The sequence below is a fragment of the Gobio gobio genome, assembly GCF_949357685.1.
Source record: "Gobio gobio genome assembly, chromosome: 1".
Classification (NCBI taxonomy): domain Eukaryota; kingdom Metazoa; phylum Chordata; class Actinopteri; order Cypriniformes; family Gobionidae; genus Gobio; species Gobio gobio.
The window spans coordinates 62106975-62134542 of record NC_137097.1 but is presented as its reverse complement, the minus strand read 5'-3'; the positions used below and the strand labels follow the sequence as shown (position 1 = coordinate 62134542).

Sequence of the window (27568 nt, the reverse complement as noted above, 5' to 3'; positions counted from 1 at the left end):
GAAATAAAACACAGAGGTAGTTGTTCTCATTGCATGAAAAGAACTTGAATCAACTTCTCATACTGCAGTGAGGATGAAAGTGAACGTGGTTCTTTAGGATTTGTTTAATTTGTTTTTCTGTGTTACATTTCGTGAGATAAACGTAATGACACACCTCAGCAGTCACTGTATGCTTTATGGGTTTCTGTTTCATATCAAGATGATTGACTTTGTTGAGTGTTTTAAACAGTAACAGGAGGGCAATGAATGAAACAAATGCTGTGCATACCAAACGCTGTGACACTGAACAAGAGCTTCTCACTTATTCTGTTCGTTTAATGACCTTGCATGAGTTCTAAATGTATTAAAGCATTTCATGTTCAAAGGCAAAGTCTCTTGAGCTACAGTACATACGTCTTTGTTTTTTGCCCACATTTCTTCATCTTAATATATTAAGAGCATTGGGTCTTAATTAGTTTGAGGTGTTCTGTTTCCTTTCGTCCCGCAAATTGATTCAAACATATAGTTCAAGCTAAAATTAAATGTCATCATTTACTCACCCACCAAACTGCTCAACAAACATTTATTTTTATCAATGTTGAAAACAGTTGAGCTTCTTGATATTTTTATAGAAAGTTCAAAAGAATAGCATTTGTGACCCTGGACACAAACCAGTCATAAGGGTACATATTTTGAAACTGAGATGTATACATCATCTGAAAGCTGAATAAATAAGTTTTCCATTGATGTGTGGTTTGTCAGGACAATATTTGGTCGAGATCTGGAATCTAAAGAGTGCAAAAAAGTCTAAATATTGAGAAAACCGCCTTTAAATTTGTCCAGATTAAGTCCTTAGCGACGCATATTACTAATAATAATTTTTTTTTATATATTTACAGGTGGAAATGTACAAAATATCTTAACGTAACATGATCTTTACTTAATATCCTAATGATTTTGGCATAAAATAAAAATCGATAATTTTGACCCATATAATGTATTGTTAGCTATTGCCACAAATATAGCTACCTGTGTGACTTATGACTGGTTGTGTGGTCCAGCGTTACATTTAATTTGAAATACAAATCTTTGTAACATTATAAATGTCTTTACTGTCACTTTTAATCAATTTAATTGCGTCCTTGCTAAATAAAAGTATTGTTTTCTTAAAATAAAAAAAGCACTGACCCCAAACTTTTAAATGCTAGTGTGTATATATAATAAACTAGAGCTTTCAAGCTTTAAAAAGGGTGCATAAACACCATAAAAGTATTATAAAAGTTGTTCATATTACTTGATATAAAATGACAAAACCGCATCCGGCACATTCTTTTAAATATCTTTTTTTGTGCTCCACACAAGAAAGAAAGTCACACAGGTTTGGAATGACGTTAGGGTGAGTAAATGATGACCGAATTTTAATTTTTGGGTGAACGGATCCCTTGAAGACGTACTCATCCTCAGAGGGTCCTCCTCCTCAGTCCCATCTGAAGTCATGACCCACCATTTCATAAAATTTCACATTGAATGGCCTATAAAATTCTCTAAGCTGCTCAATGACTTCCTGGTCGATCTGAACGTGAGTTCTGCCCTTGGACTTGCCCAGGCAGCGGGGCTGGCTGCTGCTTTCCGGCTTCTTCAGGCACGGGAAGCCTTTCGTTCGGTTGAAGTAGAAGTGCTTGTCTGTGATGATGCGTTTGAGCCCCAGGAAGTCCTGCACACGGCCCAGCTCTCCGGCCGGATCCGTGATGAGCCGCTCCCCGCTGACAAAATGAATCTGTGACAGGCGGAAGTATTGCAGCCAGTTCTCCAGGTGTAGGATGTACATGCCTATGCGGATGGCATTCCAGGAGGTGTCCACGATGCCTTGACTCCCGTTCTTGAATGCTAGTTCCTCAAAAGAGGGGATGTCGGGCTTCTTCGACAGGGTCTGTGTGTAGTCGGAGATCGCCCTTGTGACCGGGTTTCGCACTACAACAATCAGCTTTGTCTCACGAGACATGTTTGAGATGCGTCGCGGTGCCTCCCGTGTCACAAAGTAACTCGGCGTTTTCTCCATGGTGATTTGGCTGTCCAGAGTCCGCGGCATAAGGCCCCTGTGAAAACAGAAATATTAATCAAAAGGAATGAAAACCATAGGTAAGGTTCCACCTACACTAATATTGGCACCCTTGGTAAAATATGTGCAGAACAACAATAAAAAAAGTCTTAAAATTCAGCATGCAACTCCCTACTTATGTCCCTACAGACATGAATGATACATCAAATTGTCGGGGTGTGCAATTCTATAAACATACATTGAAGGATGAACCACTCTTTTGACTTGAGTAAGCAGCCATCTTGTAATCTCCTAGAAATCGCACTCACATTTCCTCAGAACATATTAAAACCACTTCAGCTCTGCACCGACCCACCCGTGGGTCCAATATTGCATCATCATAATCATTTGAAAAAATCTACAATTTGTACAGCACAAAACTAGACATATATGGTATCGTTTGAAGGATTAGAACCTCAGCTTTCTTGATCACCCAATCACTTTTGCATTTATGTTACATAGAAAAAGATAATAAGGCCTGAATTTGACCCCCTGTAATGACCCCCCTCAACCATATCACCATATGATACCATATGACCATATCACACAATCTCACCAAAAATAGACAAGTCATATATCAAATGAAAGCTCTTAACCTCAAGAATATCACCAATCCAACACTTTACAGTAACATTATTATTAAAAGAATCACGGAGATGAAAATGACTCCTTTGAACAAGCAAACACGAGTCATATTCCTGTTCGGATCAATAACGTGTTGTGGAGCTAATAGCCTCAAACGCTATATCAGCTCGTTCCTTAGGTTGTTTTCTTCAAAATGAGACCATTTTCACATGTCTGTGAGCATGCATGGCCAAACGACACTGTACTATGTCACCGATGTCCAGATCAAAACATGTGATGCAGACAAATACTCTTCTTATCCTCAGTTTTGATCGTCTTTGTTAGCCGCGGTTTTTGAGGACGTCATCACGTATTGCGTCATACGTCAAAAAAGCGGAGTATCTCAGCTCTCTATAGACATGTTGATCATGCTTCTAGACCAATCAGAGCCCGAGATCTCCCTTTACAAAGTTGAGGAGGCGGAGCCTTCTTTTCGATTTCCTAGCGGCTATGGAAAATCAATGGAGATGAGCAGGAGTTATTAGATAGTTTGCACAGATTAATCTCAATAACTTTTTTTTGGAAGGAGATATCAAGAAAATTCGTTTCCCCCTGTTTACTGACACCTAGTGGAATCCACAGAAACTTTCTGAAGGGAAGAAGACCAAACAGATTAAAAATTATAGATTTTCAAATAACCAATTAATTTAAAAATTTGTTCAAATTTAGAATGTTTTCTGTAAAATGAGACCATTTTTATCAATTTACTGCAATGTATAGGGGTAGGGCGCTCTTTTAAATTTAGATATGCCTTATTATCTAAAAAAATCTAAATATGCTGCAGAGCTGAAGTGGTTAAAATGTATTGTATTTATTTGATTAAACTATGCATTGCTATTTTCTTTTCACAGCCTTGTGAGATAAAAGTGAGATAGCTTGTGGAATGTGGTCACCCTTCAGATTAGTGTAGACTCCAGTATGACAAATAGGAATTCAGTTACAGAAAGTGACAAAATAATCAGAGCACACACATGAGGTTTAACACTCGCAGCCAACATTTCCAGTCCCTTATCTCCCTGGTGAGTGTGATGCTGAAGGGTATGGGGAAATTATCAAATCTCAGGCACATCCTTTACTCCTGCTCATAAATCACCATTACCTGCATTACAGATGGACAATAGAGAGAAAGGCTTCGGCAAATCTGGGACATGCGAAATGGGTCATTTATTTTCACAAGTTTCTTCATGAAACCATCGAGTCCAGCTTTAGAGTTGTTCTGACTTGAACTGATGAACTACATAAGGTGATATCCACTCGGTCACAGTTCTGTTGTTGTAGCAGATAGCTGGCTGCCCTGTCAACCTCTTTGAAGGAGCGAGCGTATTAATAGTGCCGTAAGCAGTTTTTATGGAACGGCACGCAGAATACTTCCCTCTCACCTGACAGATATCACTGAAACAGGTGTCTTGAGAAATCACACTCGTTTCTGCAACAGCCCTAGGCAGAAAAACTGCTATCTGAATGCAGGATGTTACCGTTTAGCTAGTCAGAATGCTCTGAAGTGCTAAGACAGTTTGAGTCCTAACATGTCTATCCAGGGTGGGATTTTAGAGGGAGGGGACAGTATAATTCAGTGGTGTAATTTTAATGTGAACGATTCATCTATGCACATTTAAAAATAAAAGGGCTCGTAAGTTTTAATTAAAACATCATAACTGGACTGGACCTTATGGTAGAATGACCTCTCTGGTGACGTATGCCAGATGGTAACCCGCTCATTTCTCCAATCCTTTTGTTCGCTTAAAGGGAAAAAAATTAAAACTCTGTCAGGAATTACTCACCCTCATGTCGTTCAAAACCTGTGAGACCTCCTTTCATGTTCTGAACATAAATTAAGATATTTTTGATTAAATCAGAGAGCTTTCTGACCCCCGATAGAACTGTTATTACCCCTTTCAAGGCCCAGAAAGGTCCATGTGACTACAGTAACCTTAATGTTATAAAGTGATGAGAATTTCTCTTTGTACGCCAAAACCCCACAAAAATAACGACTTTATTCAATAATTTAGTCTCTTCCGTGTCAGTCTCTGACGCTGTTCACATTGTAAACACAGTGCAGAGCTTCTGGGTTCTACGTCAGAACGCCGGCTCAGCATTGGCCGGCTGCTGCGTTAGCATCACATGCAAGAGAAATAAATTGTTGAATAAAGTAGTTTTTTTTTCTGAACACAAAAAGTGTTCTTGTCACTTTATAACAACCCATTTAAGCCCACCGGCAACTATAGTTTCCGCAGTGTATAGTTGTAATTTTTTCTAGCTCGTATCCATGTTTTATATCTCAATGACACGCAAGAAAACAACCAAATAAAGGATTTCAAGAGAAAAAAAAGGTATTAACTTCCTTCCTGTCACATGAGACTGCAAACTTCCTGCCCCTACTTCCAGGAAGCATATCTAAGGCAAACCCTCCCAAAGGTTGTTTTCATGTTACTAACAAGTATTTTTTTTTGACATTTATCTATATAAAATCTACATAATCGTGAAGGTCTCTAGAATCACCCAAACAAAACAAATCTTACAACAGATCTATAGTTTTTGTATACTTAGTCAAAAGTCCAAGTGGCAACTATAGTTGTCGGTGGGCAAATGACTTGTAAGTACATATAATGGGGAAATGGGGTATATTGCGTTAACAGGTTAATAAATCAAGATTTTTGGTCTTGTTTAGTTCTTTTTGCTTTCATCATATCCCACCTAAAACATTAACCCTTTAACTGACATTACTGTACAGTAGACCTTAATTCAATAGGGAAAAATATAATATTTTATGATATTATGTCTTGTAAGGGCCAAGATACTGAGGACCGTTCATCCAGTTTGGATGCGTTTCATTCTAATCGGTGAAGGACCCTCATTCTTCTTATGACTAGTAGCTTATGATACCTTTATAATGTGGAAATTCAGACAAGCAATGAGTTTACATTTACATTATAATATGAAATCACCTACTACAGTCAGCCATTGAATACTATGAAACTATTTATTTATTTATTTTTGTTATATAGATGTAATTTTTTCGTCATTATATTAACTTATCTTCATTTAACTTTTTGATACACAATGCCCTGTTAGGGCAACTTAATGGCTGCACGTTGTTCTGCACTATGTACCACCACTTTAAGACAAATGTATTTGTCGTTTGTCGTGTTTTCATATTCAACCGCTTATAAGACAGATGCAGCTTTTTTGAGTTTGCATGGAATGTTCTTCGACTTTTATACATAATACATTTGTTTATGAATAAAGATTGATCTGTTGAAAGCAGTTATTTTGAGTTGGATGCCAAATGTTCTCATCCTAGTCAAATTTGACATTGAAGGGCTGCATACAACATATTTGCCCACCGGCAACTATAGTTGCCACACATTCAAATATCATTTTCAAGGGAAAAAAAAACTAAAACCTGGGGAAAATAAATGCAGAACATGTTCACATAGGACACTATTAACATGACTATATGCATGAAACCATTCCGAAAAATTGGGGTACAAATGGGTTAAGGTTGAACCATTGTAGTCACATGGACTATTTTAACGATGTCTTTACTACCTTTCTGGGCCCTGAAAGTGGCAATTACATTGCAGTCTATGGAGGGGTCAGAAAGCTCTTGGATTTCATCAAAAATATCTTAATATGTGTTCTGTAGATGAACGAAGGTCTTACGGGTTTGGAACGACATGAGGGTGAGTAATTAATGAAAGAATTAACATTTTTGGGAGAACTAACATTTTAAAACTGCCCTTTGTCAAGCTTGCATTCAGATCTACCTAGTGCCTACCAGTGTAGACAGCATCACTGATTATAATGGGTTCTATTTGCTTTTGTCGCGTTGCACTGCTCGTGTCTGGTGTAGACAAGGCGTAAAGGTCCAACTTGATCTCACAAGAAAACGTAACTTTTTTTTTTTAACAATGTGGTAGTTTTGTATACATTTGTATGAAAATGTATCATTTAAAATAAATAAATAAAGATACACCCCTAAACGTAATCATCACTGATGTAAGCAGATTGTATGAAAACATTTGAATGAGATTGTAAGAACTGATAGGAATTAGCCAGCAATTTGCCAAAATGTTAAAGGTCCCATGGCATGAATTTTTCATTTTATGAGGTATTTCAACATTAATATGAGTTCCCCTAGCCTGAATATTGTCCCCAAGTGGATAGAAATGTTGATCGGTGTAAACCCGAGTTCTGGCTGTCTCTCTCTGCCTTTGAGAAAATGACAGGCCAGACGAGCCAATCCTGAAGTCTCCTGGTTTGACGTCCAAGCAGGAGCGGTTTCCTCCCTTTCCCCCGCCCAGAGAATCTGCCACACCCATGCAAACACTCGAGATCATTAACGTTACTTGTGAACGAGTGAACACTGGCAGTTTCTCAGTGTTTGGATGTACAAATGAAAACAGAAGTCTTTCTTTAGTTCCTTCTGATCTGTGATCATTGATTTCTTATGTGTAGCTTATTATTTATTATTTGTGGACACGCAGCGGCTTCTCTCTCTCCCGACAGAACGGTGTTTTCGTGTTTTCTATCTTGTGAGTCAGTGTTTTTGTACGTCCTTGTCGCGTCTATCTGTTCTAAAATGTGCATACAGTCTTTTCTGTTTAACATCAGCAGTCACATCTTTAGAGATAAACTTCACGCACGCCGAAGCTCGGCCTCCAACATCCCCGACCCCCAGTACTGCATCTGGCCCACAGCGGAGGCACCAAACGCGGCGTGAGATTAAGCAGAAGGAGGGTAAGCGTGAGGGTATCCGGCTAGGCTAGCCAGCTTTCCCCACAATAAACTGGATTACATTCGATTACAGCTGTTGTGTCTTTGTTTGCGCTGTGTAACGTTACTCAATGCGCGTCAATGACGCTATTCATATGATTGGAACATATCTAGAAATAATGCTATACTCAACACTTACTAACTCGTTCATCTCGCTGTAATGGTACATTGCATGTGTTACAAAGTTGGTAGAATAATGATGAAGAGGACTCGGTGTGACTGGGACTCGTGTTTATTCAGAACTCTCAGATACAAACACAATAAACTCGCGCTGACAGACAGCGCTCTCATAACTCAGTAGTTACTATAAATAACTTTGTTAGCAATCTTCGTCTCCGTGATGTCCGGTTCGCGAACGAATCATTCTTTTGAATCGGTTCTTTTTAGTGAACCGAACCAGTTCACCAAATCGGACTGAATCGTTCTAAACGGTTCGCGTCTCGAGTCAGCGCTGATCCATAATTTACTAAAGTTACTAACTTTCTGACATGAGTGACAGCCCCTCTGACTAGAAATAAATAAACTAATAACCTGAAGTATATTCTAGTAACTACAACAGTTCACCCTGAACTGAGACATGCTGAGAGAACTGATGAGAAGTGAACACAGGTCCATCCGTCTCTCTGGCAGACTCGTGCCTGCTCGTGCCTCGTTAAACCACGCCCCCTCCGCTAATTTAAAATGCAAAGATGTCAGCCAATCACAACAGTGGGCGTTTTTACTGAAGTCTCACAGCAGACACGCCTCTTGAAGCAGGGCATTCAACCACAGGGCAAACAGCAGTATAGAAAAAATGCCTTTTATTTCTAAATTATGACATTTTATGATGTAAAAATCATACTAACAATATAAGTACACCTCAGAAAACACTATAAAATAATAGAAAAATGCCATGCCATGGGACCTTTAAATAGTTACAGATTCCCATGAGATTGTGTTGAAATGCTCTAATGAAATATTTATTTCACTTAGGTTTGCACAAATATGTTGGAGCACATTGAGACATGGTGCCTGTTTGATACTTTGACTTATGAGCTCGAACCTGAATGTCCTAATTCCGATTTCCTGTCCTTTCACCATCACTGAATCAATTTGGCAAAAAAAAAATTCACAAACATTTATAAATGAAACACACAATGGACTTTGCTATATGATTGATCAAGCAAACTTGAAAGATATCAACATTAGTTGATATAGAGATTTGTGCTATACATTTACAAATCCCTTTTTTCCCCTCAGACGATATAAAACCAGAGCTATAAATGAACTTTTTATGATTACATCAGCGTTCATCCATTAAATTGAGAATTACAGCTATAAGACAGGATTAGCGAGGGCTTAAGAATTTAAATCTTAGTGAAAGACTGTAATAAAGATGGAAATTTTATTGACCGTCTTATTGTATGGAACACAGGGGTCAGAGAATAACCTCGAGTTTCCACCAGCTACCTCGAGTTTCAGACTCATCCCGATTCATAATGGGCTTCCCTAAAGCAGGAGTCGCTATACTTTACCTCCATAGTCTTGAAAATATTGATCCATTTAGCTTGATTTATAAAGGGTGCTCTGTTGGCCAGGGTGTCTCTGTTAGCCTTAGCGGTTCAGGGCCAGGGGCAGCCATTAATCTTGCATTCGGTGCAATGGAGCTTCACCCACTAAACAACCTTTACTGTGTGTCTGAATGCATAGCACCAATCACACCCTGATGCAATGCATACTTCAATTACATAATCAAACGTGTATTTCTTTTCAGACATCCATCAAAAATGCACTCACTTTTTCTGAATCTGTCATATTGAAGTTGTAACACCAGACTTTTCCTTGCAAACTGTAATATTTCATGCACCACTAAGGGAGAATTTTATGCTTTGTTTAACCGAAATGAAGTGCACTATAATTTTCCTCACTGAATGGAATTTTTTATTATGTGAATATTTTTGTGAAATTAATATTAAATTGCATGGAAAACGCATTTCTTTAGAATTGCGTGTGCTCCAGTACAGAATATTTATCAAAAGAAAGACTTCCGTCCAATGCTCCAATTTATTTAGTCTTTGCCTACCTCGGTACTTGCAGTTCTTTAATTAATTGCGTTTGCTAGAATCAAAAGATGCCATGAATTTGCCAGTCTGCCAGTTATCACATCACTGATGTGTCTCTCATCTGCTGTCTTGAGACGGGGGCTGGCAGGTGCTCTGTTGCTTACATAAGAGTCTGGTCTTTTAGAAGAAAATACATTTAGTGACAAGAGTGAAAGCTGAAAGCTGGAATAGAGAGGTGCTAATTGCAAAGTGGTGCACAGAAGCGTACTGGTGGGTCCACACTGAAGAATAGCCAGTGAAGTAGCCATAAGTGGAAGAAGTTATTGGCACTTTGTAAAACGTTATTTATTTTTTATTTTTTTGAAAGCTTTGATTTTTTTTGTGTGGAGCTAATGCAGAAATTAAACTAGCTGGTAACAAGAAATAAACATAAAACTGAATAAAGGTAAAGGTTTGTTAGAGCTTCCCTTAATTTTCACTTTCAATCAAAATAATACTGTTTTTATTTAAGATTATCAAAATAAAACCTCTAGAAAGCGTTTTATTAATCTCAATGGCAGTTCCTCAGCTGGCGCAGGACCACCCAAAAATATGTGATTTTGAAATATGCCATCATGACTGCTCAGTTCTGGACCCCTGACCTGTTTTTGAGCATTTCACTTGTGACATGTGAATGTGACTAAAATTCATTGGTTGATGGAAGAACAAGCCTTTTGCTACTTACTATCCAGAGCAAGAAACAAGAAAGATGGTGGGGAAGGAAAATATAACACTTTTAAGAGCCCTCAACAATTACTATAACAAATTTTTACTATTCAAAAAATTATCATCTGCTAACGATGATATTTATTAATTTGTGGGTAGATTAGATGGTAAGCAAACAATCAGTTCTTATAATCGTGTTGGATGCAGGAGAATTGGGCTGGAATAAAGATCTGAGCGACTTTGACAAGGACCAAATTGTTATGGCAAGGCGGCTGGATCAGAGTATCTCTGAAACTCATGGTTTGATTCCAGTCAACAGTGGCGAGAATTGACCAACAGTGGACCGAGGAGGGACAAACCAAATACCAGCGAAAGGGTGTTGGGCTCCCAAGCCACATCAATGTGTGTGTGTGTGTGTATTAGGGATGCGCGGTATACCGGTACTGGAAAAATACCGGTATATATTTGATTTCAAACGGTACGATATCATGATTTTGCTCATTTCTGTATATGCTGCTGTTCCGAAGTTCACCGCTAGGTGGCAGCGCGCTACCCAAACTGACGTGAAACCGGCAAATGTGGCAACAGAACAAGATGAATACAGCAGTTGAATCTCACTCAACACGCACAAAACTCATTAATAAAGAGAGGAGTAGACGTGAAATTTGGAAGTACTTTGCTTTTAAAACTGCTGAAGAACCATCAAACCTTGCCAAGCATCGGTCCCTTAATTCCTGACTTGTAAGACATTAAGAGATCGACAGGTGAGTGCATAATTCTAACGATCTAATTTAGACATTTTTCTTTTAACACTGATTAACGCACATACATAAGATCGTATCGTTTAAATATAAAGAAATATCCACCGTTCGTTTCAACCAGTGACGTTTAGACCTCATAATATTTGCACACTATTGCACTATTTACATCCGCGAAAGACATACCCAACTGTGTTTATGTAACTACTCACTAAAGATTGACATTTTTAACATAATTTTGTGTGTATTTGACTGAGGAAAAACAACTTAATTTGGAATGCGCGAGCTCTTTAGGCTTGTGTGTGTGTGTGTGTGTGTGTGTGTGTGTGTGTGTTTGTTGTTGGCATGGGCGCAAAGAAAACTCTCTCTAAGCTCTCATCCCATATGTATTACGAAATGCTATAAAATCACTTGCATGTTCAAATTGGCGAGGTTTAAAAAGACGTGGGCAGTGATTTCCGTCAGCTGTCCTGCAACGGAAGCGAAAGTGTTGAATCTTAGCGCGCAGATGCTTTTATAGTGCAATTGCGATGTCTTTTGAAGCCAGAAGCAATTTGCTCATTTTGAGAAAATGGAGACGCGCAGTAATGCTGAAATTACTTACAAAAAAGTTTCCAAATGACTGATTGATGTGATAATCTTTGTTGATTAATTTAGTAATAAACATTTGCGGTAATTTCCCGCTTCATAAACCCAAAACTTGCGAGAGTGAGTAAAATTATGCGCAATACCCGCATCAAAATTCAGACCCTGTATGGTATCGATTTAATATCGGTACTTCGGTATTAGATTGTGGTACCGTACCGTAAATTGTGGTATCGAGCCATCCCTAGTGTGTATATATATTAGTGGTGGGCCGTTATCGCCGTTAATATATTCTTAAAGTTGGGTTGGGAGCTGGGTCTATACTACGCAAGCTATGATGACTTTCACCTTGATATTTTAGCGCGGATGTATACCTAGCCAAATTACACTGTAGGGGCGAGAGAACGAGTCTTCGAACCTGTGTGTATGCCTACTAGTGTTGTCAAAAATATCCATATTTCGATATGTATCGATACTGAAATATCTGAAACGATACGATACTCATTTTCTACAGTATCGATATCAGCTGTGCTCTCCTCTCCTCTCCGACCGACAGCGAGTTTGATCATGCACCCGCCTCCTCTCATTCCGTCCGGTTAACGCTCTGAACACGGCGAATGCGTGTTCTGCTGGATTTTTCCTCATGACAGCGTGTTAGTATTGGTGTGACCGGTCTGATTTTTGCGCGGGGTTGCACATAACGTTAATTCTACTAATTCACACACATTTCGCGCTCCCATCTGAAGTGCACATACACATACCGTAATAAAGCCGCCTCTGACATACAAGTGTAAAAATTAGAATAAAAATAAGAATCCATCTTATTAATGTCAAATACACTCAAAAATGTCTCAATGCCCATCTTGGTGAGTTTTAACATAAACACAGTCGTAACCAGCTCACAGGAACAGTGTTTGGGATCCATGCGTGCGTCAGGTCGTAAAGGGACAGAAGTTATTTATTATTCAAACTACAAAAAGACAAACGATCACTTACGAGCACACATATTTTGAATGCCTTCGGCAGAATTCAAATGAGCCATTTTAATCTAGATTAATTTATATTAATTCCAAGATTATAGTGAGATTAATCTAGATTAAAAAAATTAATCTATGCCCACCACTAATATATATATATATATATATAGACAGTTCAACCAAAAATGAATATTCCGTCAAGAATTACTCCAAACCCGTCAGACTTTCGTTCATCTTTAGAACACAAATGAAGCTTTCTGTCCCTCCATTGACAGCTACACAACTATCGCTTTGATGCTTCAAAAAGGTCATAAAGAGATTGTAAATCTAATCCATATGAATTGCGCAGTTTAGTCCAATGTTTTGAAGACTCAATCGCTTTATACCTAGCCTTCTTTTGCTCTAGTCCTGTTTTGCTTCAGCTATTTATTTTAGCTTTTGTTAGTTATTTCCCTTTAGGTTCGTTTTTCAGTCACTTAACTCTAGTGTTTGCCCTGCCTGGTACTTATTTAATGTTTGAGTGTTTTAGTTCTTCTGTCTTGTTTCTCCCCTGTTGTGCTGTATGTCTGTGTGTGTTTCGAGTCCTGTCCTGCCCAGCCTGAGACTCCACTGACTGCTGGTTCCTGGGATGTTCAATCCTGTGCCCAAGTCTCCTGTCTAGACCTCTGTTGTGGGACTCTGGACTGTTCAATTGTTCACCTTGCTCCCTTTGTTGTGCCCATCTCTGTGCTTGGGTCCTGTTATTTCCAGTGCATCCTGACACTATTCCTTTAAGCTGCGAGTTACGTTGTTGTTTGGGAAACACATGCTAATCAGTCATAAACCAACTGTTGCCCATTGTTGTAATTCGATTTAGCATAAGAATAAAAAGACATTCTGAATGTAAATTGTGTACATAAAGTCCTGAAATTGCCAAGACCCTGTAATAGGGAAGATTTTAATAGCAACAGCAAGATGCCAAAAATGTAAACCTTTTAATCACTGGCATAATTCCTCCGCAATTACATAATTAATACGCTTATCATGGTGCAGCAAAGGAAACAATTTTATCTTTTGCCATTGAATTAACTTTGAAGTCAGTCTCTTGCAGAATTAAAGATAATTAATTCCTAATTGAATTTCTATCATAAACAAGTAAGACATGAAACAATTACTGCCAGTTTAAAACTGAGCGTTTTCCTAGGGGAGCGCTTCCATCGCAACATTTACTCCAGCTATCTTTCCGAGCCCTGCATGTATTAGATCACTGTATTTGTAGACACAGGTCTACATAATGGAGCATATCCTGATGTCTGGTTTCACTGGCTTTCACTTTTAATTCAGATTGACATTCTAATTCATCAGGGGGATGAATCACTACTTGCTGCCAACAGATCCACAACCTCAGAGAAATGAGAAATGGCATCAGGCAAAGGTCTGATATTACATCTGAAAGTTACAGTGCTGTTAATTGTCTGCCAGAGCACGATGTATTCCTGTAGTCCTTTCTGCTGAAGATAAGTTTTCAGAGAGCCAGGCAGCTCTTATGATATGTCTGGGATCTGCTGACAAGGTCGTGAGAGCTCTGGAGAACAAGCTCTGTGAATTGCATCAGCTAGTGTCATACTAATGCCACCAACCTAAAGTTATCCTCTTAAATGAAAAGTATCCTGCAGGCCTTTTGTCATTCCAGGCATCTCTATTCTTGGGCCATATTGTGAGGTATGTTGGACGACGAATGCAAAAAAAAACAACATCAGACAAAAAAAAGTGCACGCCGTGCTAAGCGCAAACCAATGTGCCGTTTCTACTGAGGTCATTGATTCTGATTAAAAAAGGCTTCTGGCCAACCTGCATGCTGAGATGACTTTCTTCAGTGCCGCACCTTTGTGTTTCACACATTGCGGTACGTTTGTCTAATAGATGACAGTGCAGATTTGCAATAAATGGACACAGAATAAAGTGATGCTAAAGTCCTGATCTAATCTCTTCTACTCTGAGCCAACTTAAGGATTTCAGTCTTGACAATGAGATGATGAGGCTTTGACAACTTTTGTAAATAAATTAATATTGCATCTGCGATTTTTCCCACAGATGCAATACCCAGAAAGTGTTCGGATGAAAGATACTGTACAAATGAAGCGTGTCTGTGACAGCGAAGTGCCAACATGATCTCATTAGTATTCATAAGTACAATGTGGTTCTAGAACACACACAGTTTCATATGTTTGCATAGACACTTCAAATGTGTTTAATGTATTGACAACGTCTAAAACTTAATAATTTTACATAATCAACACCTTTAGAGGTTTTTAGGTTCATTTAATAATGAAGTCAATGGAGTTGACTTCAACTGCACAGAGAACTTCATCCATCTTGTTTACTCTTCACTTCCATTCTCCACACACATTATGTCATTACACAACACTCCAAAATAGTAGTCTCAACTTAATTCCCAACATTGAATTAAATTAATGAACACATAATTACGGTTTAATCCTGTCCTGCCCAGCGACTCCACTGACTGCTGGTTCCTGGGATACTCAATCCTGTGCCCAAGTCTCCTGTCTAGACCTCTGTTGTGGGACTCTGGACTGGTCAATTGTTCACCTGAAGTTCCCAACATTGAATTCCCAACATTGAATTAAATTAATGAACACACAATTACGGTTAAATTTTTTTTTTAATAACATATTGTTATGGAATGTTGTCTTCAGCATAGTTTTACACAGTTCAGAAGTGGTTAGTTTTAGGATACATGTGGTGGAGTGTCTATTTACACCAAGTGCAAATAGCCCATCTTGCTGGCAGAGGCTATGTACACTAACTCTGCCCACCATTATCTGATTTAGCCAGAAAAAATATATCCCGTTGCCAGAATCAGTGGCGGGTGGCATCAGCTTTCGACGTGACCGACCCAAGCTCAAATCCGCCTTTTACCAAACTCATTCTTTTCCCATCACATATTAGCATGTAGTAGGGTTTATTTCAAATAAAAAAGGGAAATAATGTGTGAACACAGAATATGATTTTACTCAACAATATTTTTGATCGGCCTGCTTTGACAACATTGTATGAGAACTGACCTGAGCTGGACAATGACATCACTCTTTTCTCCAGCGCTGCTGTATATAAATTAACTAAGGGTATGTTTTATACAACAACAATGTAGTAAAAACTGAAAAGTTTTTTCCTTTGTACGGATGAAAAAGTTATCAAAATGATTCCTGTTTAAACGAAACCACGAAAACAACTAATTACTCTGTATTATGCATGCCAGACAAGTAATTGACCATTCGCAAAGTCCCGCCCCCTTTAGTTACTATTGCTATAGTCGCGCAGTAAAAAACACATCGCACTGATCGCAGAGCAAAGAGGATACTGACAACGCACTGACAGACAGGGCAGAGCAGGTTACTTTTAATATGAAACAAAGTCTCAACTCTAACTCTGTCATTTTTTTAAAGAAATGTAAACAATAAATACCGTTTTGTGTCTCTTTAATGTGTGGTGACAGATAGCTGTAGCGCCTCAGTTAAAGCTGCTCGTGAACCGATCATCTCTTCCTTCTAGTTCATTTATAGTATCAAATAAACATGAATGAACTTCGGAAGGAATGTTGTTTTAACCGCGAAAAGACGTCAGTACACACCGTTTTCCAAGTTCAAGTCCACCGACATTAATCTACGAACTCTCTTTACTGCTTTGGCGCACAAAAAATGGCGGATTCGGTGAATGGCGGATTATGATTGGTCAGATTGCCTGTTAATCAAACTCGCAGCGAAGGGTGAATTGGCAATGTCACTTTGTAAAGAAAGACTATGCGCCCGCGCACATACGCATTCAAATGCGCATGCCTATAGACTAAACACGCATGTGCATGTAATACGCAAGTGCATGTCGTCGCCATTTTCACAGATTCACGTTTTGAAGATGATAATGGTATTGTTTTCAAAACTCGCTTTCAAAAACGTGCACTTAAAAAAACCTATTTCAAAGTTTGCGTTGTCAGGTCTCCAAAGCGTGTGTAAATGAACAACCAGAACGCATAAAATGTTTCAGAAAAGGTGTTGTGTAAACAGCCTCTAAATTAATAAATAACGATTTTACGACGGAAATGAATCAACGCTGAACTTACTGGATCAACGCTGACCATAAACTGGACAATGACTTTCTTCTAGATCAATCTTTTTGCATTAATCTCCTATTATCACTGTAAAGCTGCTTTGAAACAATCTGTATTGTAAAAAGCTCTATATAAATAAAGGAGACTTGACTTGACTATTGCATACTGATTTATAATATACTACAATACACTGAGGAGCAAATAGCATCTGTCGCTATATTTAGTGTAAAAAGAAAATACCTACATCTATAAAGTAAATTGTAACTATTCTATTTGTATTGTATGGAATATTTTTGTATCAAGGATTCCTGAAGATGTGTAAATATTTTTAGGAGCAGTCAATACGTCTATATTGGCTGGTGAAGCAACGCTCAATGCTAAAGACTGACACCTATGTGTCCACAGCGGAATAGATGTATTAAGATCATCTCTTTCTTACACGCTCCCTAATAATACGTCGTATTATCGCTCCCTGATAATACGATCATGTGATTAGAACATTCAGTGCATCACGTGATCAACTGCTAAATTCAAATGTGCTTTGACTTGCTTTGGCTCCACCACATAATGTTTATTTTAGGTTTCAGACATTTAAATATACAGAAGTACCAGCAAAACCAAGCATTTAGAGTTTGTAAAATACACACTGGTGTCTATGGAAGTGACAATAATAATTTAGACAAGTTTTTTTCATATCAGGTACACATTGTGTAAGTAACTTTTAAAGTTTTCTCTATTCTTCTCCCAGTTCACCGGCCACTTACTTTTATGTATTTCGGGAAAAGTGTATAATTCATGTGTTGTAAATCCCATAGATCCGATTCTCTGACATGCAGCATAAACTAAAATGGTGGCGCCCATTGTGCATATAGCTCAACTAACATGATCATTATAAAGGTGTTTAAACAACAAAACACATCCACTTGCCCATATTTGACGACCGGAATATCAGATGTTTCATGCTATAGGTAACAAATTTGTGAATATTTTTAATAAAAAGGAAAAATGAAATAAAAGCAGATCATTCAGTCATACAGCACTATTGTGAATGCGGTGCATCATGTGACAAGCAAAGATGTGTCACCATGGAAACAATAAAGTGATATCGCCTTGAAAAACTCACACTGGGGGAGGGGGGTCAGCCAGAATATTATAAACTTATGTGTGAAAGGGTTAAAGTGAATAACTTTAGTAGCTTTAATAAGAATACATATCTTACTTGAATGATGCTGTTAAATGCTCTGGCAAGGAGATAAACATGGCGGATTGTGTAATGCTCACTCGGGAAGGGGTCTATGCTAATAGAGCAGAGTCTGTCGGCAGTCGTGGGCGGGGCTTGTGCAATGGGACGTCACAAAAGCTAGACATTTCAAACGGCTTCTTCTGAGACGCCGCTTATGATTTATGGGGATATAAAAAAGAGGAATGGGTGGATTTTTACCATTTATAGGGTGGTTGTGTACATACACTGCTGACACATTTATGTTCAAACACCATGTAAATGTGAATTTACACAACTTCAGACGTATAAATAGCATCTAGCAACTCCTATGATTCTACTTCAAACAATGCTCTCATTAACCTGCCTTTCTTTTTCTCTTTCTGTAATACTTTGACTTTCAGTTGCCTGTTTAGGTTATCTGTGAAGCATTAGGAATTTGACTTTGACTGACTTTGCAGATCCCTATCATATATATAAAACAGTTATCATTACACACTGTTCTGATGCAACCTCATGAGGATTTTTCTAAAAGTTCAGACAGACTGTGGAATGCAGCGCAGCTACAGCAAAGTCATCTCTGGGCTTTGATTGCTGCAACTCACAATGTTTTATAGCGTATTCCTTTTTAATTTTGTACTCCTGAACCTTCACTTCAAACAGGGACTTGTAAGTTCAGCATTTTGATCCTTAGAAATGTACCAATGTCTGATGAAAAGGTCAGATTTGGATGTTCAGTCGATATATGATACTGAACGCCCTCCTAATGCTGTTTGAGCAGGGCTGGGAATAACTCTTGTTTTCCCCTACCGTGTGCTTGAAGCTTTCATGCACTTAAGCACATCTGACCTGTCTAACAATCCTGCACATATAAAATCCCAGGATTAAATGTCTGAAGCTATTTGTGATTCAGGGTAGATTTTAGTCCATTTATTTGTGACAGCATGCTGAGGTTTGTTTTCAGCTTATTCTTTTAAACATGCCGTCCGCTCCCTCTACTGAACCCACCAAAGAAATCGAATGACTCAATCCACGAGTATTACGCTTAACATGGGCATATTTAGATAATGCATGCTCAGACACACTCCAATATTGCATTAGCTGAAGTCTTGCTTAAACCTACATATGCGGTTATTAACTGGGCAGTTATGCTGCCATTTCTGTCTAATTAATCTGAGCCTCATTGTGCTAATTAAAGTGCTTTATGGTGGGACAGAGGATTGGACCATCATACTCGTGCTAGTGCTGATCTGATTGGTATTTCAAATGAAAAGCATCAATCACCATGACAAAGCTGCAGGGATATACGCTCACAGCGTTTTAGACAGCGAGCCTCATTTCCTGTCTTGAGTTCAAATGCTTGTCATCGCAGACACTCTTAATGAGCTCATCCCCATTAACAATATCCTGTTCCTTCATATGGATCAGACTGACATCTAAGGCTTCATAGTTTACTCTGCAGTTTAGTGAGGTGCTGTTTTATGTATATGATCATGCAGTTATATTGAACTGGTTTCAGTGTTTCCTTTGCATCGTCATACAGTAAGAGTTTATTGCACTCATATAAAGTGCCCAGACATTTGTCCAAAATGTTTTATGATTCTTTTATTATACACAACAAGACGCAACAAAATCAATCGCAAATCACAGCCAATCCTCTTCAAACTCGCACTTACAAAGAAATAGATAAGTTCTTAATAAAATTAATAAACATTAAATGATTTTAACATTATTCAAAATACATAATCAGTGACTGACACTCTTTGTCATGGAATTGATGGTAAACAATTTAGATTAGGGTCCAATTCTCACTATTAACTAATTGCTTATTACCATGTATATTACTAGGATATTGGCTTTTTAATAGTACTTTGATAGTACACATATTGATGCCGTATTCTGCATGACCATATTCTACATCCCTTAATCCTAACCAATACCTAAACTTAACTACCTTACTAACTATTAAGAAGCAGTAATTGAGAGTTTATTGAGGCAAAAATAATCATAGATAATAGTTAGTTAGTAGTTAGAATTTGACCCTAATTTAAAGTGTGACCTAACTGACTTGTTTGTTTACAAAGAGTTCACAGTTTGAACCTTTTTGTTTCCTTTAACTCTTTCCTAGCCAGCGTTTTCAAAAAGTTGCCAGCCATCGTCAGGGTTTTTGATCACAAAAATGTTATGGCCAATAGAATATTTTGTTGTATGAATATCTGAGCATGCAATATATCAAAAGAAAGAGCAGACCCTCTGCTTTAAAAAAACATTTTATTCTAGCTTCATGCATTCATAGCTTCAATGCATTTATCAACACTTAAATATGGGTAAGTTTCATGAAAAAAAAGCTACATTTTGAACAAAAAGCTGAGAAAATCCTAATCAGATTCAGAGTGATGATACAACAGATGGAGTCGAGTCCATCACCACCCCTAATACTTGCACAGTCCTATAGCTCGTCCTGGATCGACATTTCATTCAGTAACATTAGATCGTTTTGATTTATATGATGTTTAAAGTGGGGGTGAAACACTCAGTTTCAGTCAATCTCATCTAAATCTTGAGTACCTATAGATTAGTATTTCATCCTTCACATCTCCGAAAAGTCTTTAGTTTTATTATATTTATAAAAGAGTCTTTCCAAAAAAAAAAAAAACGAGCGGCTGGGGTGTATCGTGTGGGCGGAGCTAAAGAGTCACGAGCGTGCGCAGCTATTGCGTTGAGAGCGTCTGAAAGCTCTGACATTCTTAAAAGTGGAGAAAAAAAATAACATTTTCCTAAATAAACCATTGAGATCGATCAGATTTAGCCATACATATATGATCCAGAATCAGATCTAGAGGCTGAAATTGAACAGGAGAAGCAGCAATGACGACTACAGCACGACATCTCTGTGGTATGTACTGTAACTTATTATACTGTTACTTGCTTAGCGGCTTGTCATGTTCGCGAGTTTTACAACATTTGTGTGTGTTTACTCATGGTTTATGAGGACATGATTTGGTTTATGGACTGTCTGCGATTTAATGTTAGCAGTAGCAAGCGGAACGGCTTTGCACGTTTACATAGAAAAACAATGGAATAGTAGCGCTTTTGAATGTACGAGTTGATAGCTAACAACACAAAGACATTTGAAGCAGTTTTACTCACTGCCTGCTTCCAACATACGACCGTGAACCTTAATCGCTGGGACTGCTCCATCTTTCAGCATTAGACAAGCTACAAATCCGGAGTTGAACTGTACCTTGTTTATAAACCATCATCGCCAAAATGCAGGGAACAAACAAAAACACTTGCACAACTCTGTTGCTACTCAGGAAAAACAAACTCCATCCACTGTCCCATTAACGCTGGGTTCTTTGGGAAGCTGTGCAGGGTTGTCTTGCCCTGACATCCAAAAACACACATCTTTGGTGACACTGTTGATTTTGTCCTGTGACTGCAGCGCAGCCAGCTTTCCTAAAGCGTTTGCTCTCTCGCTCTAGCGCGCGTGCACCCCCTTCCGGGAGAAGAGCCCGTACGGCCCGTACAAGGACATTCCGCCCCCTCGAAAAAAAAACTATTTTTGGCACAGAAATACTCCATCAAACATCTAACTTTTTTTTTTTTAAACTTTGTCCATGTTTAGGATGGGAATTCAAGTCTTTAAAAGTGAAAAAAGCTCAGTATGCATGAAACAGAATTTCACCCCCCCTTTAATGTTGATGATCACGTTATTTTACATATGCATCTGCATACATACGATCACTCGTTTTTTTGCATCTTCCTTACCTGTGTTTTGATCAGGAGATTCTGTACTCATTCAGAAGATGTGTTGTAGCGCCCCCTAGCATATAACAGTGAAAACACGGAAACCCGGAAAATTCTGTGTTTGGCAGGGAAGCGTTTTCTCACAAATAACGGAAAATTCTGTTTGGTGGGGAAAGAGTTAATATAATGTAAAGATCTCCGGTAAATTATCCATTATCACTTTCAGAATGGCTTTTTAAGTCATGCAAAAATGGCATTTGAACTCGAATTAAACAATTTTAATATTGTACAAAACACACCTTAAGTATCTTGGATAATAATTAAGCTGACAGCCGCAATATCGCAGAAATAAAAACCATGTTGTGTATTGGTGTTATTGCTGGGTAGGACAAAAACTCTGCTTAAAGCTACACTATGTAACTTTTCCGTCCACTAGAGGTCGCCTGTTCAAAACAAAGGCGTAGTTTGATGACGCCACGTTTGAGCGCAGAATCTTGGGACATGTGGTCTTCACCTCACAGCCGGTGGAAAACAGTCAGGATAGGACTCGGGCAGAAATCATGTTCTTGGATGCGATTATTAACATGACTGTAGTGAAGCAGAGCAGGACCGAGTGTTGTGGAGCTGAGCAAGGCCGCAGGAGCGATTGAAGAGTGGGACTGTTATTATGGCATAGTCGCCGGCGGGACTTTTATTATGACACTGTTGCCGGCGCCACTTCCTCTTTTGCAGTCATGAGTATGAAGTAACGCAACTCTGTTTATCGTATTAGATATATCTGAGTGTGTTGAAAAGGAAGTTATGATGTTCGCTCGGCGGCTGCTATGACACTTGTTCACACTGCAGTGAGAGTAAAGTGTTTCACTGAATAAAACCGGAAACCGAGGGTGACGTAGATATGACGCAATCGACAGGCGACTCCCTCACACGCATAGCTCACACGTCCACAACGATTTACAAATAGTTGGAAACATTTGGGATATTCTAAGTACTCAACTGAACAAAATATATAACACTGGCCTAGTGGTTTCTGGATATTTTACTGCAAAAATAGTTCACCTTTAACAAGGATAAAGGAAAATATAACTTTTATTGTATTTTGCATCTGGTTGGGGCACGGCGTCATGCTCTGTATCACTGCCAGGGGAAAGTTAATTGAACGTGTTTATTTAGTATACCATAATTGTTGAAGCTGTGAATTGTTTTCCAGTCACATCATCATGTGCAGTAACAAACAAGTCACATAATCCCTGAACAATGAACAGATGTATTTCTAATATTCCCCATTTCCTGGCCCGACAAGAGCGAATGGCTTAATTCTTCCATCACCGTAATACAGATCATGAATATTTCAACTGCTCAGATTTTCTTCTGGGAGGATGTCAGACCATTAATGACCAGTCAGCAACAGGAACTCGCCTCAGAGAAAGTCTATTAGGAGTTAACCATGAACCATCCACACATACATCATACCGTGGGTGGGGGTGAACAGTGCTGGCAGTAGTAATGCGACTAAAAGCAGCACTTGAATGAATTATAACTCCTTCAATATGACACCTTAAAAATGTGTTATCATTTAAGCCACGCATTCATCTTCAAGCCCTTCACTTCTAATGAATGATTTATACATGCTAAAGCGCTGCTATACATTTGTCAACACAACATGTTCAGTGTGCATTTACAAATGACCCGCTTGCCCTCATTGATTCATCATGCGGCGTCTTTGCCGTATTGCAATATATGAAATTAAACAATAACGATCTGTTGGTATTATTGATCTGGCCAGAAAAAAACATGAACAATTAGACCATCGACAACCCCAAAATAGACTGCAAGGCCTCTGCACGATGATAAATTAACTTTACCGTACACTTCGCCGGGAAACAGTGCATTTTGATTCAGAGCGGTGCGTTGGCAGACTCCATGTGTAGTTGGTCAAAGAGCTCCTCAACAGAGACTATAAAAAGATGAAAGGACCTAGACTTGTCAATCTCCAAACTCATTTGTGTTGGAACTGAAACATATTTTGCACCTCAGCAGTGCCACAGTATTTTTGGTCTCATTTACTTCAGATACATGCCTGAGAGGAGGAGGAGAGCTCAAAGGGGTGATGTCTCCTGGATACTGGCTTCAGTTCAGAGCACGGTGGTCCAACGCTCACATTTCAACGCGCGATGCACAACATCACACGCATTTGAAGTCAAATACGAGCATCATATTCTATAGGTGCATCCCAATTTGCACACTTGTGCACTATTCTACACCCTTTTTTTAGTATAAATATTGGTATGTTCACACTGAAAATTCCAAAAAGAACACATGCATTTTAAATGAACTGGCTTTCTTATTTTGTTATACTGTTGTCTGAGGTCAACTTATGACGTTTGCGTGGTTTTTACATTCAGAAACATCGTAATGAAGAAGTAATAGGCTATTTTCTGCCTTGGTTTTGAGGCTTTCTGAAAAACGCTCGGTTTTGATGGGCATGCCGCACTGATGGCTAGGATTGGATAATATTTGCATATTTAATGAGCTTCAGCTCCCCTCAGTACATGTGGGAATCGTCTGGGGAAAAGCTCACAGGGCTGATTCATCTCATCCACCCGCGATTGATTGCAATGTTATTTTTGTATTGGCCGGCCCGATGTGAAAATAACCGTGAACCGTACACACACACGCTTGGTCGGCCCGATCAGTGAATAACCGCGACCCGTACACACACACACGCGTGTGCAAGAAAGGAATGTTATTTTTGTATTACTTGGTCAGCCCGATGTTAACATCCGAGTCTGATTACGAATGAACTAATAACACCTTCTCCAGCCTGTGACCGTGTGCTAAGGTATATAATCAATAGATATCAAACGATCTGTAACAATGCTGTATGTTTTACTCACATAAGTGTGTTGCACCGTTCCTGTCGGATCCAATATAGAAGGCACAGCGTTGTGTTTTAATCTCATTCCTTCTGCAAATCCATTCTTGACCTGTATCTTGTTTACAATCGATTCCGCGGTGAAATGAAGCGAACAAACGTGCAACGTCTTACGCATGTGAGCTGGAACTTCCTTAAAAATAAAGTTCAACCACTCATTCCTAATAGTAGAATCAGAAGGAAGCTTATGCAGGAACTGTGTTCTTCCACAACCAGGCACAGCGGCATATATTACTCTCTTCGCCATGTTTATAGCTTGGTTGCCCAATCCGTCCGTTTAGCTCCATGAGTCGGTGGGCGGGGCTACAGAATCAGGCATACATATTTATCGGCTGAGGCGTCCTGTGACATCAGTGGTCGACATATTTCTGAGAGCTCTCGTTTTCTGGGCCTGGTGTCAATAAAAGCTTTTCTTTGACTAACAAGGACGTTTTCAGCTCTGAAACGTACAGGATATTCTTTTATCACGATGAACTTTTATATACCAAAGTTTCAAGGGAAAGTTGATTTCTCAGTTCATCACCCCTTTAACTGAAAAAAAGAAGTGTGGAATGTTGGACACTTCATGCACTCACTCAACACTCAGTGCTTTCCTTACGTAACAGAGGGAAAGGTCAGTCAGACTCCAATGCTTGATGGAAAAATAACCATAAGTTCATACACTAGATCATAGAGTACATAGTGCATATTGTAGTACATCATTTGGGACACAACCAGGGCTTGACATTAACTTTTTTGCTCACTAGCCACTGTGGCTAGTGGTTTCTCACAGGTACTAGCCACAATTTTGACATCGATACCATGGGAAAACCGTTATGTAGATATTTTTAATATTATCTTATAATGTGGCAGCATGTATATTAGGCTGCTGTCACTTTAAGACCTGACACACGGATCCATAATACTGTTACACATGCGTTTTATACATGCTAAGAACAGCTATCCGGGTGGCTGGTCTCAGATGATCTTAGAGGTGAAGATGCTGGATATGGAGGTCCTGGGCTGGTGTGGTTACACGTGGTCTGCGGTTGTAAGGCCGGTTGGATGTACTGCCAAAGTGCCTTTGGAGACGGCTTATGGTAGAGAAATAACGCTCCCTCAAAACTTGCGACATCTGTGGCATTGTGCTGTGTGATAAAACTGCACATTTTAGAATTGGCTTTTATTGTGGTCAGCCTAAGGCACACCTGTGCAATAATCATGCTGTCTAATCTTGATATGCCATACCTTTGAGGTGGATGGATTATCTCGGCAAAGGAGAAGTGCTCACTAACACAGATTTAGACAGATTTGTGAACAATATTTGAGAGAAATAGGCCTTTTGAGTTCAGCTCATGAAAAATGGGGGCAAAAACAAAAGTCTTGTGTTTATAATTTTGTTCAGTGTATATAAAATTCAACCTACCTATTGGCTAGTAAGAGTGAAAAAACTCAACCTACCAATGCCTAGTAGAGTGACTGGGTTACACGCCACTGCTGAAATCCAACCGCATTTGGCGGGTGTTAATGTCAAGCACTGGACACAACATATGTCTAATAATATTGTTGCATTCTCAATAATACTCATAAGCACTTTAAATGGCTTCAAATTTCACACACCCGAGAACTGCTTGGTTTTGTTAAAATTATAATTGCGTCAAAGATTACAAAAATTATGAGTTTTATGGTATTGTTGCTTCATTATGCCAATTAATTTCAGTCTTGAATCAGTGGCATTGTCAATCAATCAATCAATCATTGTTATCATTCATTTCAAAGCCACAGACAGAGTACTGCACACTTGAAAAGGGTGTGGAAGTGAAAAGAGAGGAGAGCCAAAGCTTTTCATGGGTCCGTTCCACCCACAAAGAGAATGCTTTATGGAAGGCCTCCCAAATCTGAGACCAGCAAACTGCGCATTTTTTGGTGGGTTTTTATTTAATTGCTGTAATTTATTGTTGGGTTGAGCGTTATGTATCCAGAGTGTTATGTATTTGAACAGATATCCAGCTATGCAAGTAGTATACTTGTGTTACGGTATTCCAGCCTGGTTTGCTTGCCTCCTCAGAGCTATCTTTTTCTCCTGGTTTAAAGGGTTCATTGCAAAGCTGCAGGATATAATGGGAACATTACCATGGAATAATAAGAAGCAGACTTAGTATGAGGCAGAAATGCAAATGGCTGAAAGGACACCTGAACGCAATACAGAATACCTACACTTCATCTCTTACGAGATCCATTAAAGCACAGATAAAAGGCGATCTTAAAAGAATTTCATTGCAAATCGTCACAATGACAAAAATGAGATGTTCTTGTCTATTGGCATTCAAATGGAAGCCTTAAATAACATACTCTGCACTACTGTGTTCATATGCATTTTTTCAGTTCTTGATGTAGCTATTTAAGGGTAATGGTCATAGATGATGTGTACAATGGCAGACACGGTAGCCATTCCCAAAATAGTCATGACTAAAATTGTTTCCAGTAGCGACAAATAACTTCACTGCACACCATCTCCCACTGCCACCTTCTCCCATAAGGTGCACGTGTGAATATGCATTGGCGCGTGAATGGACTTTAAAATGGAAATGGTTATATTTACGCAGTGGAGCCAGAAAAAAGTGATAAATGATATCTATAGCTCTCTCTGGTGCCCATATATGCACCATACAATTTATTGGTTTATTTCCACATCGATAAAGAGTACTGTATGATGTCAAAGAGAGAAATACACATATTTTACGGAACTACAGATAAAAAAAAAAAAAAAAATATATATATATATATATATATATATATATATATATATATATATATATATATATATATATATATATATATATATATATATATATATATATATATATATATATATATATATATAATTTAATACACTAGGTAGTGGTGCAGTGAATCCCAAAATTCACGATTCAGATCATATTGCTTTTTTTGGATCATTTTTCAGATCAGCAAAAAAAAGCAAACAAAAAAAAACTTGGTGTGTGGGGCTACTTTAATACCACAAAAGTGTGTGTA

At 38.6% G+C, this 27568-nt stretch overlaps 1 protein-coding gene across 1 annotated transcript in view; it reads right to left on the bottom strand.

The window, feature by feature from the left end:
- Positions 1-1456: 1456 nt before the first annotated feature.
- Positions 1457-27568, bottom strand: part of hs3st2 (heparan sulfate (glucosamine) 3-O-sulfotransferase 2) — a gene marked incomplete at its 3' end in the record, with an annotated part of 43636 nt that continues 17524 nt past the window's right edge. Inside the window, exon 2 of the mRNA XM_079820531.1 lies at positions 1457-2075. Within this exon, the coding sequence (XP_079676657.1) occupies positions 1457-2075 (619 nt within the window). The remainder of the gene's footprint in view (positions 2076-27568) is intronic.